At 42.6% G+C, this 16,039-nt stretch overlaps 1 protein-coding gene across 1 annotated transcript in view; it reads left to right on the top strand.

Annotated features, from left to right (window-relative positions):
* LOC139649002 (phosphatidylinositol-binding clathrin assembly protein) overlaps positions 1 to 14,066 on the top strand; it is a gene marked incomplete at its 3' end in the record, with an annotated part of 59,767 nt that extends 45,701 nt beyond the window's left edge. The window contains exons 11-16 of the mRNA XM_071525287.1: positions 1,496 to 1,629; positions 2,604 to 2,704; positions 4,770 to 4,883; positions 12,371 to 12,508; positions 12,792 to 12,822; positions 13,913 to 14,066. Of these exons, the coding sequence (XP_071381388.1) occupies positions 1,496 to 1,629; positions 2,604 to 2,704; positions 4,770 to 4,883; positions 12,371 to 12,508; positions 12,792 to 12,822; positions 13,913 to 14,066 (672 nt within the window). The remainder of the gene's footprint in view (positions 1 to 1,495; positions 1,630 to 2,603; positions 2,705 to 4,769; positions 4,884 to 12,370; positions 12,509 to 12,791; positions 12,823 to 13,912) is intronic.
* Positions 14,067 to 16,039: the final 1,973 nt, after the last annotated feature.

Genomic DNA, 16,039 nt, shown 5'->3' with positions numbered 1-16,039 from the left:
TTTCATTCCACCCATACTAAAAATATGTGCTCTTGTGGTTCCTCAAGGTGCTCCGGGATACACTTGTCTACCAAACAGTGCATGTTCCGAAATAGGAAAGAGGTTGTTCTTTCCCAATACATGTTCCCACATGATAAGATAAGATGAAACTTTATTGATCCCTGTGGAAAATGAGGTCATCGCGGCAGTAAAAGTAATAGGATTCAGCCGGGGGGAAAAAGATGAATGGTATACAAGCACAAAAATCCAATATAAAATAAGCAATAAAATAGAGGATAATCAATTGTGGGGTGATATAAACATAGGATGCTGACAAGTTGGCCATGTTGAATAGACTGTAGAATATAGGTGGGAAATGAGGGGAAGGAGTATGGATTACTTACATACTGTAGGTGACATTAAACCCACTGTCATTTCACATTATTGCAGTATTTTTTGTTGTAAAGAATAAGCATTAGCCATAGAGTGAAACACCTGCAAGGCTTCACAAACTCCTGGCTGAATCACCTTGAATCAACTAAAGACCACTGGCTCAAAATGTAAAAAAAAAACGTATTGCCGGTTCCTCTTTTGACTTCATTTAATTTTAGCTGTAGCAGTGGCTGGACTTTGCTGACGTTTGTATAGCTGTCGCTGGAGAGAACCGCACCATGCGTTTTTAGTTCCACCTGGGTCTCAGCAGGCCAAACACCGTGTCCTGCTGATTCTTAGCGTTTGTTTTAAATCTGCATGGAGCTTGCGGCGGGTGGGATCTACAGAACCAGGACATTCAGATAGCGTCAGGTGAGCTGTCAAGTCACTGAAAAGTACACTAAGTTTTTTAAAGCGTTCTCCTGGGATTGTTTAAACTTACTGTCTCTCACTATATTGTTCTGCATGGTTAACCCCACCCCCCATCTGGCACCTTAGCAGACTAAAACAAACAATAAAACATGTTTGCAAATCTCGGGCCCTGGTTCTCAGACTTTAATCTCAGGCCAACAAACCATCTGAACGTCACAAAGAGAGAAACACAAACTTCTCCTTTTTATGTTCTTGTTGATAATCGCATGGGATTTGGCAAAAGTGCATCTCACGATCCAACTCTGAAACGCTTGACATGGATCTCTAAGCAACACGACTCGAGAGGAATGGAGGGCTCTTGACAGGAGAGGTGTTTAACCTGAGGGCCGTGACACAGAGCTGTTGATGTTCCACAGGCTTCAAGAATGTAATTTCTCCTTGTAAAGAAGCATTTCACTCTGAAGATTGTTTACTTTGTGTGTGAGAATATGTTTCTGTGTGTTTGTGTTTGCCTTTGTTCGCACCTGTGTGCGTCTTAGAGTGTGTGAGAGAATGTGTTCTCAGTTACCATGGATTTAGGAGTTTACTGGAAACAAAACTCCTATTCATTTCCAATGGGAAATGACTGTTTACCGCTCTCTTCCTGCTTTTCTTATGTCCGTAATCACATTTGTGGTGTGTGCGTGTGTGTGTGTGGGCGGGTGTCGTCCAGGACCAGCGTCTGAAGGAGATCGGCATGCAGACTCCGCCCTCTGCCTCCCCCAGCAGCCAATCGATAGGCAGCGCCAACAACAACCACATCACACACACCCCGGAGTTGTTCACCTCCACACCGTCTACCAACAGGTACACACACACACACACTTTGACAATTGAATGAGATGAGAGCCCACCATTGGAAAAAATTACACCTACTCTTATTATATTATTATTATTGATTACATATATATATATATAAAAAAAAGTGGTACTTTTAAATATATGTCTTTATTTTCACCAAAGCAAATTCCTGTACATCGATTACACTTGTGGTTTAAAGTGATTCTAATCCTGGTACAGTAATGATTACAGTAAATTCACACACACACACACTGTAACACTCTAAATTCACTGTTCTTAACGGTTTTATTGCTCTGTGGAATGTTTTACAGCCCTTTAGGAAGCATGGATTAGTCTTTATCTGTGACAAAGGAACATTTTTACTGGCGGCTTAGCTATTTATGCTTGATTGATTAAATATTAATGCCTCGTCTCCCTGTCCTCCATCTGTCTTTCCATATCTCTCCCTCCTGTTTCTTTTCGTCTCTTTCTGACCTATTCACCCGTTTTCTTTCGCTTCCCTCACTCCTCTCTGTCTCTCCCTCCATTCCTCTCCCTTATTCCTCCCTCCCCTCTTCACCCATCTCTTCTTCATCCCTCCTTTTCTCCCTGCGCCTTCCCTCTCTCTCTCTCTGTTCCCCTCTCCCTCATTTATTTATCCCTCCGTCCCGCTCTTTCTCTCGTCTCCTTCCCCTTCCATCCATGTTCTTCGCTCTTCCCCTTACCCAACCTCCTCTTCCTCTGTCCTTTTCCGTCCCTTCTTCTCTCCTCTCTCCATCCCTCTCACTTGTATCTTCATCCTTGTTTTCTCCTCCTCCCTCCACCCATTTGCCATCCTTCCCTCCCTCCCTCCCTCCCTTCGTCTCTCTCACCAATCCCTCCCTCACTTTTCTCTCCCCCTCTCCTTATCTCTGTCCCATTGCTATCCCTCTGTCTCTCCATCCCTCCCTCCCTTCTCACCGCTCCTTCCCTTCTCTCTCTTTCTCTCTCTCTCTTTTCAGTATGCCCAATCTGAACAGTGACCTGTTTGATCTACAGCCGGCCTTCATCCCCGCTGTGCAGAGCACTCCCTCCATCTCCACCGCCAACAGTGCCTGGGGAGGTACGGAGACACACACACACACACACAACCGCAAATAACACACATATACAGACACATATATATATACACACACATACGCATGTACACATCTAAAGTGAATCAATTTCCTGAGCAAAAAGTCACTTTGCTAATAATTATTGAAAGAGTGTTGAGGCATCTCCAGGAAATATCCCCTCTAGCCATTCATTTACCTGTCCGCCCCTCCATCTATCAAGCCGTTCATTTGCCTTTTTATGAATACCATCCATGCATCATTCGCCTTTTCTTTCCCCCCAAAATTAATGTTGTGCGACTGTAGCGGGTGTCTTTGTGTAGAGAGAACACGGTAGCGCTGTACAGTGTGCGCTGTCATTCTTAGGTAATGATGTTTAGCAACAGGGTTTAGCCATAAACAAGCGCTGTAACTGTGTGTTGACACTGTAATCAACTCAAGAAACCATTAATTTTTTTTTATGACGAGGAGAAATGTCAGCCAACGTTCAGCCACCCCTCGCCTTGTTCCCTTTGTTTGTCAGCATGGAAATTTGGCTGCAGCAGAAGTGTTGGGCGACATCGGCCAGGAAGAGACACTTAACATTGCGTACTAGCTTTAATATACAGTACATCCCACCTATTTCTGAAGAAAAAAAAAAAGAGTCGACATTACAGCTCACACTATCAGCTAGCTCAAATCGACCATAAAAAAGTAGCACAAAGATGCGGTTGGTAGCGCCGTGAACGCAGAGTAAGTATTATAGGCTTTATGACAGCGGATTAAACCGGAGCCGTTGATAAAGAGTTTGGCCCGGCTCCAGAGGCGGAGCTGCTTCTTTAAAGCTTAGATATCAGCCTTTCACACTATCAATGGCTCTGACACCGGATCAGATACAACTGTCCCCTGTGCCATCCCAAAAATAGCACAAAGGATACTTAACTTTAGTGAATGTCCAAGACTGTACCGCTGCCAGTTTTTATAAAATTCAGATATCGGCTTTTCAGTTATGGCGCATGTTTCATCAATAACGCGCTCATTAAAAGCTTGCGAGATGGCGAAATTCCAAACAGCTTGACTACTAGTTATATACAGATCAAAGTGAGGTGGTTAAGTTGGGTAAGACACATTAGAGAAGAGTAAAGCTTGTAACTCTATTGGTATACCATTTACTACATAAAGATATTATCCACTTCTTGGCCTTAATATGTTTAACTATACGTGTATCCTCCATGTTTAAAGTCTCCATGAAATGAACTCCCATCACCAATAAAACCATCACCCCTCCGCACCCCTCCCATCAAATAAAATCGTCTTTCTCTCCCTGACTCATATTCGATTGGTTTAGACTTTTGAATGATCCCTCGCTGCGTTATGTCCCGCCCCCAACATCCTGTTTCAACAAGAAATGCAATCAAATCAAGGAAGTAAAGAAGCCGTTTCATGGGGTCTTTAATGTTTATCAGCTGCATTTATGAGATTTCACGTACCTGACAAATTTCTCGAAATGGTTATGCTGTAATATCTACAGTATGTCTATTAATGTTCATCATGGTGTACTGTTTATTTTCTCAAGTCAGTTGTGTTGTACTGTCTTTTTTATGGACCCCAGGAAGACTAGTGTGCACTGAGGCGTCAAGCCCTAATCTCTAATGTGGATCTAAACGAAGAATAAAAAACAAAAGGTGCACTAGTGGAGTTCCTCGTGCGTGAGCTTTACTCTCTTCTAACTGCCCGACAATCCAAGCCAACATGGCTGCACGCTGAAGGCTCCAATGGATTAGTTTAACAGGAGGAGGCGTAATCAATACCAGAGGTTTAAATCGGTGTCAGACTGCGTTCATCTGAATCAGTTATGAATGTTTTCCCTACAGTTATTTGCCTTGTAAAAACGAGGACAGGTAAAACTAGTCCTAATGGAGAGGCCACCTAGCCACTCCCATCTCTGAGATTACAGATTACATGCTTATCTTGTGCAAATTGGTCACTGACTTTACAGACGCCCTATGATAACAATTACATTTCACGTGTTATCCTGACAACTTAAACGTCCGAATCGGGCTTTAACCAGTCGTATTTAACTGCATCCCTCAGGAATGGAGAGCCAGCCTCTGCAGCAGACGGCCGCAGCCATGTCTGTAGATTTCGATGCAGTGTTTGGGAATAAGGCCGCAGCCGGCAACAACGGCCTACAACCTGCAGCCCCCGGTAAAGCCCCGTCTGTCTGACTCTCCAGACAGAGCTAGACTCAAACTAAACCCTCTTTGGCTTTGCTCGCGGCACAGTCACAGTATTTGACTAACCCTCTGACTGCTGCAACAGCAACTTGTGGCTGCTCCTAACACTGGGTGGGCGTTTCTAGCTTTCTTATAGTCTGTAATAATGACAGCGACTCTAACACTAAAACACAACAGCTTACAAACCAGAGTTGGGGGGGGGGGGGGTCATTTCACTTTTAATTCAGTCAAATCAGGAAGAGGAATTGCTTCGAAAACGCGAAATAATGCAAACCTGTTTGCAAGTCCAACTTATTAATGCATACCTGAGAAATGAATGGGCTATCGGCAGCAAATTGTCTGTTCTTTCTGGTTAGATTTTCAACTGATTGAATCAAAAGTTAACTGACCCCATCCCTGTTGGAAACTACTTTTCTGTGAGCAACTCCTCTTTCCATACTGGGTTCCTACGCAGATCTGCAAAATCTTGAAAAAGTATCGACAATTTGATCATTTCCAGGTATTAAAAAGTTTTGGTCTTGTACAAAATGGTCTGGAGAAGTACTGTGGTTCCTGATACTCCTACCTGCACATTTTATGTAGCTGTAGACCCACTGTCATTTACATATGATACTTGTGAAGAAAAATCATAGCAATAGGGGCTAATTGCCAGTGATATTGCCCGTTGGCTATCGGTGTACATCATTTGAACACCAACCAGAATCTTCAAATCCAGTCAAGAAATGAAGGTCTGGAAAAAGTCTTGAATTTTGTATAATTGTGCAGGAACCCGGTCCACAGCTATACTTCAGCTTTCCTTGTTGTGGTCTCCTGCCAGTTACGCTAACGGCTTTAGACCGATGGCTCTTAAGCGTTGCAGGTCTGGTACTTTGGCTCTGGGCCTTCTTATTAGCTTACTCTCTCTTAACCTCTCGTCGACTGGCATAATCAATCCCCGTGCTTCTCAACCCTTTTTGGACTGGAGACACTTGTGCAAAGCATATCATTTTGAGGCACGCCAAGTTATCGACCGCTCCGAAGGAGGCGCGGCAGATGGCGGCGATCGCCCGCAAAGGTCATCTGAAGCTTATTTGAGTCATGCAGAGGGGGAAGCACACGCAGCGGGCCGCAGGTCCAGACTGCACCGTCTCAAAGGAAGCCGTGTGACTGACTGTTAAAGTGAATTTTATGTACATTTATATTGTGCTTTTATTTAACATTGATTTTCTGTTAGTGGAGATATTTGATGAAAAATCACCTTATCCCGGTGTGTCATGTTCCACTGGTGTGCCTAGTCTTTGCCTAGTCTTAAGTGTAATATATAGATATTTTACGCATTTTGGGACTTGTCAAGCCTTTATTTGCATAACATTACCAATCCTTTGTGTGACATTTCTGAACAATCAATACAACATGTTTATTTATGTCTCTCCAAAGCGTGATAAGACTCTTTAAAAGATAAAAAAAACAAAACACAATTCTAGGTTTAGGTGTGTTTCCTGACTTAATCTAGCTGAGGTAATTTTCACATGGACAGCGCCCATCAATCAGCATTACTGGAAATTTGCCAAGGATTAATCAGCCAGCTGTTTTTCCCCGGCAGCCTCTCAGCATGTTGTTAAAAGTCATTTAGGATGACATGGATCAAAACTATAGCTAGATCACAAATCATATATCTGATAGGGCTGCAACTAACGATTATTTTCATCGTTGATTAATTTGTCGATTATTTATTCGATTGATCGATTAGTTGTTTGGTCTATAAAATGTCAGAAAATGGTGAAAAATGTGGATCAGTGTTTCCCAAAGCCCAAGATGACGTCCTCAAATGTCTTGTTTTGTCCACAACCCAAAGATATTCAGTTTACTGTCATAGAGGAGTAAAGAAACCAGAAAATATTCACATTTAAGAAGCTGGAATCAGAGAATTTTTACTTATTTTTCTTAAAAAATTACTCACACTGATTAATCGATTATAAATAGTTGGCGATTAATTTAACAGTTGACAACTGATCGATTAATCGTTGCAGCTCTAATATCTGAAACCAGTTTTCTGGATCTTATAACCTCACTAAAATGGAATGGAAAGACATTTGCTTTGTGTTCATTTTGGGCGTTACTATTAGGAGTAGTCGTTGCCTCTCAACTGTTACCATTCACCAACAGAAAGCATTGTTATGTGTACATGCCAGCAGATATTTTGTGAGTCCACAGTGCAGATTGTGTGTTGGACCGGCTCGCGTTGGCCTCGTTTAACCCGGCCCGCCTCCTCGGCCCGGCTCAGTAGTAACAGTTGGGGACTCGGGCGGCTCCAGTGTGCAGCCTGGTTTGGGCTTTGTGCAGACTAACTACTTTCTATAAATAGAGCTAGTGTTGAAGCTGCCACACTACAAACTACCACTACACCATCTGGGCAACTGGCAGCACCTCACACAAATCTGTGCTCAAGCGTGTGTGTGTGTGTGTGTGTGTGTGTGTCTCTCTCTCTCTCTCTTCATGTCTGTTTCTTTCTCTCAGTGTGTGTTTAATGTGTTATCTGTATGTGTATGTACTCCTGCGTCTATATATTTCTACATGTGACTGTGTGCGTGTGTCTGTGTGTGTGTTCACACGTCGTCTGTCATTTCACTCCATCCCTTCTGTCTGCTTCCACTCATCCGTTTTGTTTGTTGTTGCTCACACCATCCCGCTCTCCCCTTCCCCCTCTCTGCCGCTCCCTCCCTCCAGTTTTTCATCTCTCTCCGTCTCTGTCTCCGTCCCCTCATCTCTCCATCACACTTCACGAGGCAAGAATCACCCAGGCAACTCCTCCCCATCTGCTCTCCTCCTTCTCCATCTTCCCCCCTCTTTTCCCACGTCCTCTACTCATACTTGTTTTTTCTCTCGTCTTTGCTGTCTCCTCCATTTCCTTCCCATCTTCTGTTCTTATTCTGTATCTAAATCCCTTGTCCGCTCTCTGCTAACATCCTACTATATGTGTGCTTTTGTTCGCTGAGAGTTTACGGTGTAATTGCTCTGTTTTTATTACAGAGATTTCTTTTTTTTTTTGTGTGTGTGTGTGTGTGTGTGTGTGTGTGTGTGGGGCGAACCACAATTCGCGTTCATTTCCGATTGGAAAATTACAGTTTTGTCTTTGTGATCTTCTCTTTATATACTCTCCATATCCCATCATCCATATCTGTTCTCCTCGCAATTATTTCCTTTTTCCTTCTGTCTGCCCAGACTCAAGGATGTGATTTTGAGTTGTTTTCAGCTGTTTCTTAGGGTTTGCTGGTTTCTGGCCTTATAATTCCTATAAATGTTCAATTTTCAATGGGAGAATGCTGCCTTTATTCCTTTTTTTTATCGTATCTCTGTCTATTATCAGGCTATATCTGTTATATTTCTTATGTTATCTATATGTGTTCTCTTCTCCACTCTGTTTGCCAATACTACATTTTCCTTTTGGCCAGCCAAACTCAGGACTAGACAAAACTCTCTTTCATTTCTAATGGGAGATTGTCATTTTCCTCCCTTTTCACTGCTTTTTTCGTTTTCCTGCTCACATCCCTGTCTCCTCTGTCATGAATATCTGTTTGCAGTCTCCGCTCTCTCTCTCTCTGTTTATATTCTGTTGTCTTCCAAGAATCAGGAATGCATTTTGCCTTATTTCTTCTCAATATTCTGCATTTTTGGACACACAGTCCCAGTTTTCTTGCCTTTCTCTGTTCCTGCTCACATCCAGTTCAGCCTGCTCCTCCTGCCTGCTACACTGCCACTTATCTGGGTCTTACCCTCTCTCCCCATCCTATTTTTTTTTATCATTTGCAGTTATTTTTTTAATTTTTTTTTCCATTTGAAGAGTTTCATTCCAAAATGAAATATCCACCTTGTTAAAATGTGACTCCCACCCTTACGAAATGATTCCTGGCATGAAAAGTAAAACCCGCTAAGGATTATGGTTGGAAGTTATCAGCAAACTAAAGACATTTGCTTGCAAAATACCACCACATTAGATACTGCAATCAGTTGTATTTTTAACATGCTGAGCACTGAGTAACAGGCCTCCCTCTCAAAATGTCCAGTGTTTTGGATTCGCTCCATTCCCTCCCATTGACCGTAAACTCTCCTCCATCCTGCTGAAACACCTAACTTAACTCAGATGGCATTATCCTCTCCTCTCCTGGCCAATCTAATTTAATTCATTACAACTCTTCTCTCTGCTCCCTTCATCATCTCCTCCTCCTCCTCCTCCTCCCTCCCTCTTCTCCTTTCTCCCAATTTTCTTGTTTTCTCGCTGCCCTGTGGTGTGTGTGATCGAGTGAGTGGGCTTGTTTCAGTCTCTCTCTCTCTCTCTCTCTCTCTCTCTCCCTCTCCCTCTCCCCTCTCCCCTCTCCCTCTCTCTCTCTGTCTCTGTGTCTCTCTCTCTCTCCATGTCCTCCCCCTTTCCCCTTTATCTCTGCCTCTTGCTCTCTCTCCATTGCTCTCTCAATTCAATTAAATTCACTGGGCTTTACTGACACGGTGCTTTAAAAGAAAAAATCACCCACGTTGCCAAAGTATTTTATCACAGTGACAACAATAATGGAAATGCCAGCAATAGGAGGGAAATTAGAGTCAAGAGACTAAAAAAAAAACAGTGGGCAAAACCCCTCTCTTCTACCATGTTTCTCTTTCTCTTTATACATCTTTCTTCCTCTCTACCTCCTGTTCTCTCCCCTGTCCCCATCTTACCCACTCTCTTTATTTCTCCCCTCTCTCCTTGACTGTCTCTCTCCTTCCCTGTCTGTCTCTCTCTCTCCCTCTCTTTTTTTCTGTCTCTTTCTCCGTCTGCTTCCCCTCCCCCCCCCCCCCCCCCCCTCCCTCTCTCATCTGCTAGGCTAGCAGGAAACAGTGTTTTCTGAATCTCCTGTGTCAGCACCGCTGTCAGACCTACATGGTGCTTCCTAACTAAATATTATTCCTCCCTCTTTTTTTCCACTGTCCGTTGCCTTTTTTTTTTTTTTTTTGTTCTCCTCCTCCTCCCTGTTTTGTTCCAGCAGGGATATGTCTACCCCAGCTTGTCTTGCATTCACCTCCCGCTCGTTCTTGTTTAGTTTTTTTTTTTTTTCTGTCTTCCGTCTGCTCCCATCTTCTTTTTTTTATTTCTCTTGTAGTGTGTATTTTTTTCACCCTATTTTCAGGGCTTGAAGGCAGTAACACTGCCAGGGTTAGGGGTTCAGTTCCTACTGGGGTTCAATTCCCACCCATACTTCACATTATTTATTCAATTTATGACCTATGAATTGTAAATGCATGCTCTCATGGAATTACAGTATATCTTATACTGTAATTCCACTGTAATTCCATGCTGCTTTGATGTCCATCACATACGTTATGTTATGTTATGTCCAGTTATGTCATGTTATGTCACGTTATGTTATGTTGTTATGTCATTTTATAATATGCTATGCTATTCTATCCTATGTTATGTTATGTCACGTTATGTCACGTTATGTCATGTTATGTCATGTTATTTCACATTATGTCACGATATGATATTCTATCCTATGTTATGTTATGTCACGTTATGTCATGTTATGTCCAGTTATGTCATGTTATGCCACGTTATGTCCAGTTATGTCATGTTATGTCACGTTATGTCATGTTATGTCCAGTTATGTCATGTTATGCCACGTTATGTCCAGTTATGTCATGTTCAGTTATGTTATGTCATGTTATAATGTTATGTCCAGTTATGTCATGTTATGTCACGTTATGTCATGTTATGTCACGTTATGTTATGTTGTTATGTCATGTTATAATATGCTATGCTATTCTATCCTATGTTATGTTATGTCACGTTATGTCATGTTATGTCATGTTATGTCACATTATGTCACATTATGTTATGTTATGATATTCTATCCTATGTTATGTTATGTCACGTTGTCATGTTATGTTATGATGTTATGTCATGTTATTTCACGTTATGTTATGTTATGTCATGTTATGTTATGATGTTATGTCATGTTATTTCACGTTATGTTATGTCATGTTATGTTATGATGTTATGTCATGTTATGTTATATCATGTTATGTTTTGTTATGTCATGTTATGCTATGTTTTCCAGGCTGTATTAGCCATGTTATTTCTTCCTGTCTTAGCCATGTTTTGTGACTATCCTCTTTCTTCTCATTACTTCCCCACTTTTTTTTGCTCTCGTCTTCCTCCCTTCATCTCAGCCCTATTTTCTTCTTTCTTCCCAACACACACACACACACACACAAACACTCACACACACTCACACCTCCAGGCTTCCACCAGCAGAGTAATATCCAACCATTAGCTGGATGAGTGCTGACATGGGAAGTTGTTAACACAGACAATTATCGACACACGCGCACACACACACGCATGTGTTTGCTAACACAGGAAATTACTCTGTCATTTGTACCCACTGCCCATGGACAAGAGCAATCAGTTTTCAGTCTTTCACTCACTCTCTCTCCCTCTCTTCCCCCTCCCCTCTCTCACTCTCTCTCTCTGTCTCTCTCTCTCTCTCTCTCTCCCCCTCTCCCTCTCACTCCCCCCCCCCCCCCCCCCCCCCCCTCTCTCACATACATGCGTATCCATAACTAATCAGTGTTATGAGTCAGAGTGTGTACATGACAGCTACAAACGGATAAATCACTCATGTAGAACAAGTGCTGCAAGCTACTGAGTCAGGGATTACAGGCTCACTGCTGATAGAATGGGGCTGCTGTGTGATGATGGAAAGAGTAGAGTCTGGATAGAGTGTCCCACACGGATAGAGCTGCTTAAAACCGGAGCCTCTGTCTAGGTAAATGTTAGAAATGGAGCCAGGAGAATTGAATTAATAGAGAGGTAGACTGGGAAGCTAGCTCATTGGCCACTTTCAATGTATTAGTGTTAGCCTTGTTAGCACAGATTCCCAGTTATAAGTAGGCACAACAAACCACATGGCTCTGCTTCATTACCAGTCAAACCATGAATGGATGTTTTTGAAAAGTTTAGATAAACGTCGGCATGGTGAATTAGACTGGGAGTCTGTGGGAATTATACTGAATGTGACGTTGACTGCGGCTCTCGATTAGATTCAAGATAAAATGTAAAGTGGAGCAATTTTTAATAACAGTCTCGCTCGTTCTCTAAGTGTCTCTCCTCACCTCCAGCATGCCTTTTGCTCAGCTTCTTTCAGATTGCCATGGCTTTACATTTCCATCTATCCCATATATCAAAGGGTTTTTGTGATTTTGACACAGCACATAGACAGTGCAGCACATGTACAATATGAACTGTGTTTGCACTTAATGCTTGTGTGTCTGTATGATGTTCTTATGTTATTTCTATTCAAAGGCATATTGAGGTTTTGAGTTTCTGAGTTCTCGCATGTGCTTTATCAGCATATGTACATGTATGAATTGTGTACTCTTGGCTCTTTTGACCGTGTGTGTGTGTATGTATGATTGTCTGACCTCATGTGTGCCCCCGTTCAGGTTTTGATGCCCTAGGAGACCTGTTGAAGCCTACAGTTCCCACACACAGCGCGCCTCCTCCTCCTCCTATGGCCATCCATCCTGGAGGAAAGCTGCTAGCCAACGACCTCGACTCCTCTCTGGCCAACCTCGTGGGCAGTGAGTGTATAGACACACACACACACACACACACACATACACAACTGAATTCATCAGGCAACAAATGGAAAGACACACACAGGCATTAGGCAATCATTTTCTCTCACTTTCTATGGAGCAATATTTTGCTGGTAAAACTTGTCATTTAACACCGATGTAAACCAACTGAAGTCAAGCAAGTGAAATCACAGAGACGATGTTGGAGGCTGAAACGCCTCCCCGTCTCTCTTTTACTCCTTTAAACATCATCACTCAGTTCCTCTGTATCCCTCTCCCTCCTCAGATCTGCAGTTCGGTGGGACCCCAGCCAAGAAGTAAGTATCTGAGTCGTGACGATACCTTTCTGAGTTGTGATCGGTGTCCAGGCTGCAGGATTTATCCGCTGACAAAACAAATAGGCCTCCCTGCCATATTTGTCTGTACTGTTGCCAGCATCCCTACCTACACTCTGCCTCACCCACAACATCCAGCATCTAGCACTTGAAGTCGAGACAAATTTGTTATGAAGTGTTAAGTACTTTTAAATGCCTCGGTTTGTCACAAAGTGCTTTATAGAGCGTTAAAAACAAGAGCGCCACACACGCATTCAGCTGTATGTTTCAGAAATACGGACAAGACTCTAATACTGTTTAATTCATGAGGCACCTAATTAAGAAAAATTAAGAAAAAATGAACAAGAAGCCAGTTGGCACAGAATCTAACAGTAAAGAGAGCAAACATTTTATTTTTCTCCCACCAAACGACTTGGCGGTTGTGTATGAAATTAGCCTCAGGTTGGTCAAGTAAATATGCAGAGAAATCCCTGATGGTGTGCTTGTTTTATTAATAATGGTAACAATAATAAACTTTATTTGCATAGCACCTTTCATGTAGAAATGTAGCCCAAAGCACTTTGCATAATAATAAATAAAAACAGGAAATTAAAGTTGAACAAAATGCACTACCAGTCGAAAGTTTGGACACGCGTTTTTCTTTTTTCCACATTTTAGAATAAGAGTAAAGACATCAAAACTATGAAATAACACAAATGGAATTATGCAGCGACCAAAAAAAGTGTTAAACAAATCAAAACTATCTTATATTTTAGATTCTTTAAAGTAGCCGCCCTTTGCCTTGATGGAAAGGCAAAAGGCTTTGGAAAGAAATTCATACATAGGCATCAACTTCACTATTTATATTTGTCTAAGAAGCACATTTCATGCATTTAAGCAGAAGCCTTTAGATCAGAATGGCTTTAAGAGAATGAAAAACATAGAACATTCAATCAGATGGGTCCAAACGTTTGACTGGCAGTGTAGTTGATGCAAAATGAAAGAGTAAAACAGGATGAACAGGTTATTAAGACTAAAAGAGTGAGACAAAATAGGAATATAAAGCTAAAATCCTGCGTGCATAATGTTGTAGTTGTTATGTGTCCTTATCCAGGCCAGAGATGCAGTGGAACCAGCCGGGCGAAAAGAAGCTGACGGGCGGACAGAACTGGCAAAACAAGACCATGTCCACCACACAGTGGAGCCCCGCCCCCATGGCCCCGCAGCCCATGCCTGTACCACACGTGGTGAGGAGGCGGAAGCACACTCCTGGCATGCTGAACACACACACACACACACACACACAGTGGTAGGATGGGGATTTCCCTACAGGAATCAGGATGTCTCTTGGTCCTGAAAAAACGTGTTTAATCATCTAAACTCAAGGCATTAGAAGCTCTTGAATACAGTTAGATAACAACATTTCTAGTCTTAAATCCAGTTTTGGACACTTTAAAATGTTGTGGTTTCTTACTGCAGTGTTTTCAAATCAGTCCCAGTCACACACACATACAGTATATTCTGATAGGTGTGCAGCTGTTTGCATTCTTAGGTGTATTTCATTGCGAAATTAGTCTAATATTTCATTCTAGCTGGTAAAAAAGGTGTTCAACTTTTACATTTAACTTGATGAAACTTGCAGAAACCCTGTCAATAGAGAAAAATAAAAGCATACAGTGTATCCACACACACACACACACACACACACACACACACACACACACACACACACACACACACACACACACACGAACATGATCTCTGAATGCTACACGTGTCTGTGTGCATGTGGATGTTTTCCTCTATATTTTGTCGTTTGCAGTGTCCTGTGTGCAGCCGAAGGTATTGGTGTGTGTGTGTGTGTTGAGTTTGTATATCTGCCTGTGCATGCTGTGTGTGTGTGTGTGTGTGTGTGTGTGTGTGTGTGTGTGTGTGTGTGCGTGTGCTGAGCTTGCCAGCCCCTGATTGTCCTCCTGATCTCTGGACTGCAATTTCTGGCTGACAAGGACAAACTGTCACTAACCCTCCACTTCCTCTCTCTCTCTCTCTCTCTCTCCCCTTCTCTCTCACTCTCTCATTCTTTTTTTTTTTTTCTCCTCGCTCTCTCCTGTTTTTGCCTTTTCATTCTTTGATTCTTCACCTTCCCTCTCACCCCTGCTGTCATTCTCTCTCTATCTTTCCTCGCTCTCTTCACGCGTTTCTTCCGTCTGTTTTGCTTTGTCATCCACTCGTCTTCCTTCCCCTCCTCTTCGTTTGCGCTCTTTCTTTCTTTTCTTTTTTTATCATGTCTCCGTTTTGCGCCGTCATCCGCCCGTCCTGTTTTCGCTACGTTGTCTTTGACATCTGCACCTCCTTATCGTGACCTCTCGTTCTCTCTCTCTCTCTCACTCGCACTTCCTTTGCTCATCTCTCCCTCTCTTTCCCTACCTTCATGTAATCTCTCTCTCTCTCTCTGTCTGTTTTTGTCTGTCTGTCCTGTCTTTTTTGTCTTTCTCATGCCCTCCCTCCCTTTCTCCGCCTTTCTCTCCCTTACTTACTTTCCCTCTTTCTGACCATCTCTCCCCCTTTTTTTCTCTTTTTCTCACTTTCTCACCATCATCCCCCTCCTTCTCTCACCCCATTTCCCATTCTCTTGTTTCTCTCTCTCTTACTCTATTTTTTGCCATCCCTCCCTCTTTTTTGTCTTTCTCACACTGTCTTTTTCTCTCTCTTACATCCCTTGCTCTCTTTCTTTTTATTGTTCTCTCACCCTCCCAACATTTCTGTCTCTTTCTCTCTTTCTTTTTGTCTTTCTCCTGCCCTCCCTCTCTCTTTATTTCTCTTCTCATCTTTCTCTCACCCTCCCGCCCCATTCTCTGTCTTTCTCTCTCCTACTCTCTCTCACTTTCTCTTTGTCCTCTCTCTCTCCCATCCCTCCCTCTCTTTCTTTCTTTTGGTCTCCTTTTCTTTCTTTTACTTTTCCTCTCTCATCATCCCATCCTATCTCTTTTTCCCTTTCATTTGGTCTCTCTCACCCTTCTGCCCTCTCTCTCTTACTCTCCCTCTTTTTCTCTCTCCTTTACTCTCTTTCTCACCACCCCTCCCTCCCTCCCTCTCTCTTATGTTCTCCCTCTCTCTGTTTCTCTTTCTCTTTGTCTCCCTCCCTCTCTCCGTCTTTCTCTGTCTGTCTTTTTTCCTTGTGCGTCCTCTCCTGGGGCAGAATGGAATGTTCTATACTAGT

Source organism: Centroberyx affinis, unplaced genomic scaffold, assembly GCF_046629955.1.
Source record: "Centroberyx affinis isolate AG114_WGS23_722 - 3 ecotype Tasmania unplaced genomic scaffold, CSIRO-AGI_Caff_v1 ptg001281l_1, whole genome shotgun sequence".
NCBI classification, from domain to species: domain Eukaryota; kingdom Metazoa; phylum Chordata; class Actinopteri; order Beryciformes; family Berycidae; genus Centroberyx; species Centroberyx affinis.
The sequence above is the reverse complement of the archived record's forward strand: the minus strand, read 5'-3'. Positions and strand labels throughout refer to the sequence as shown.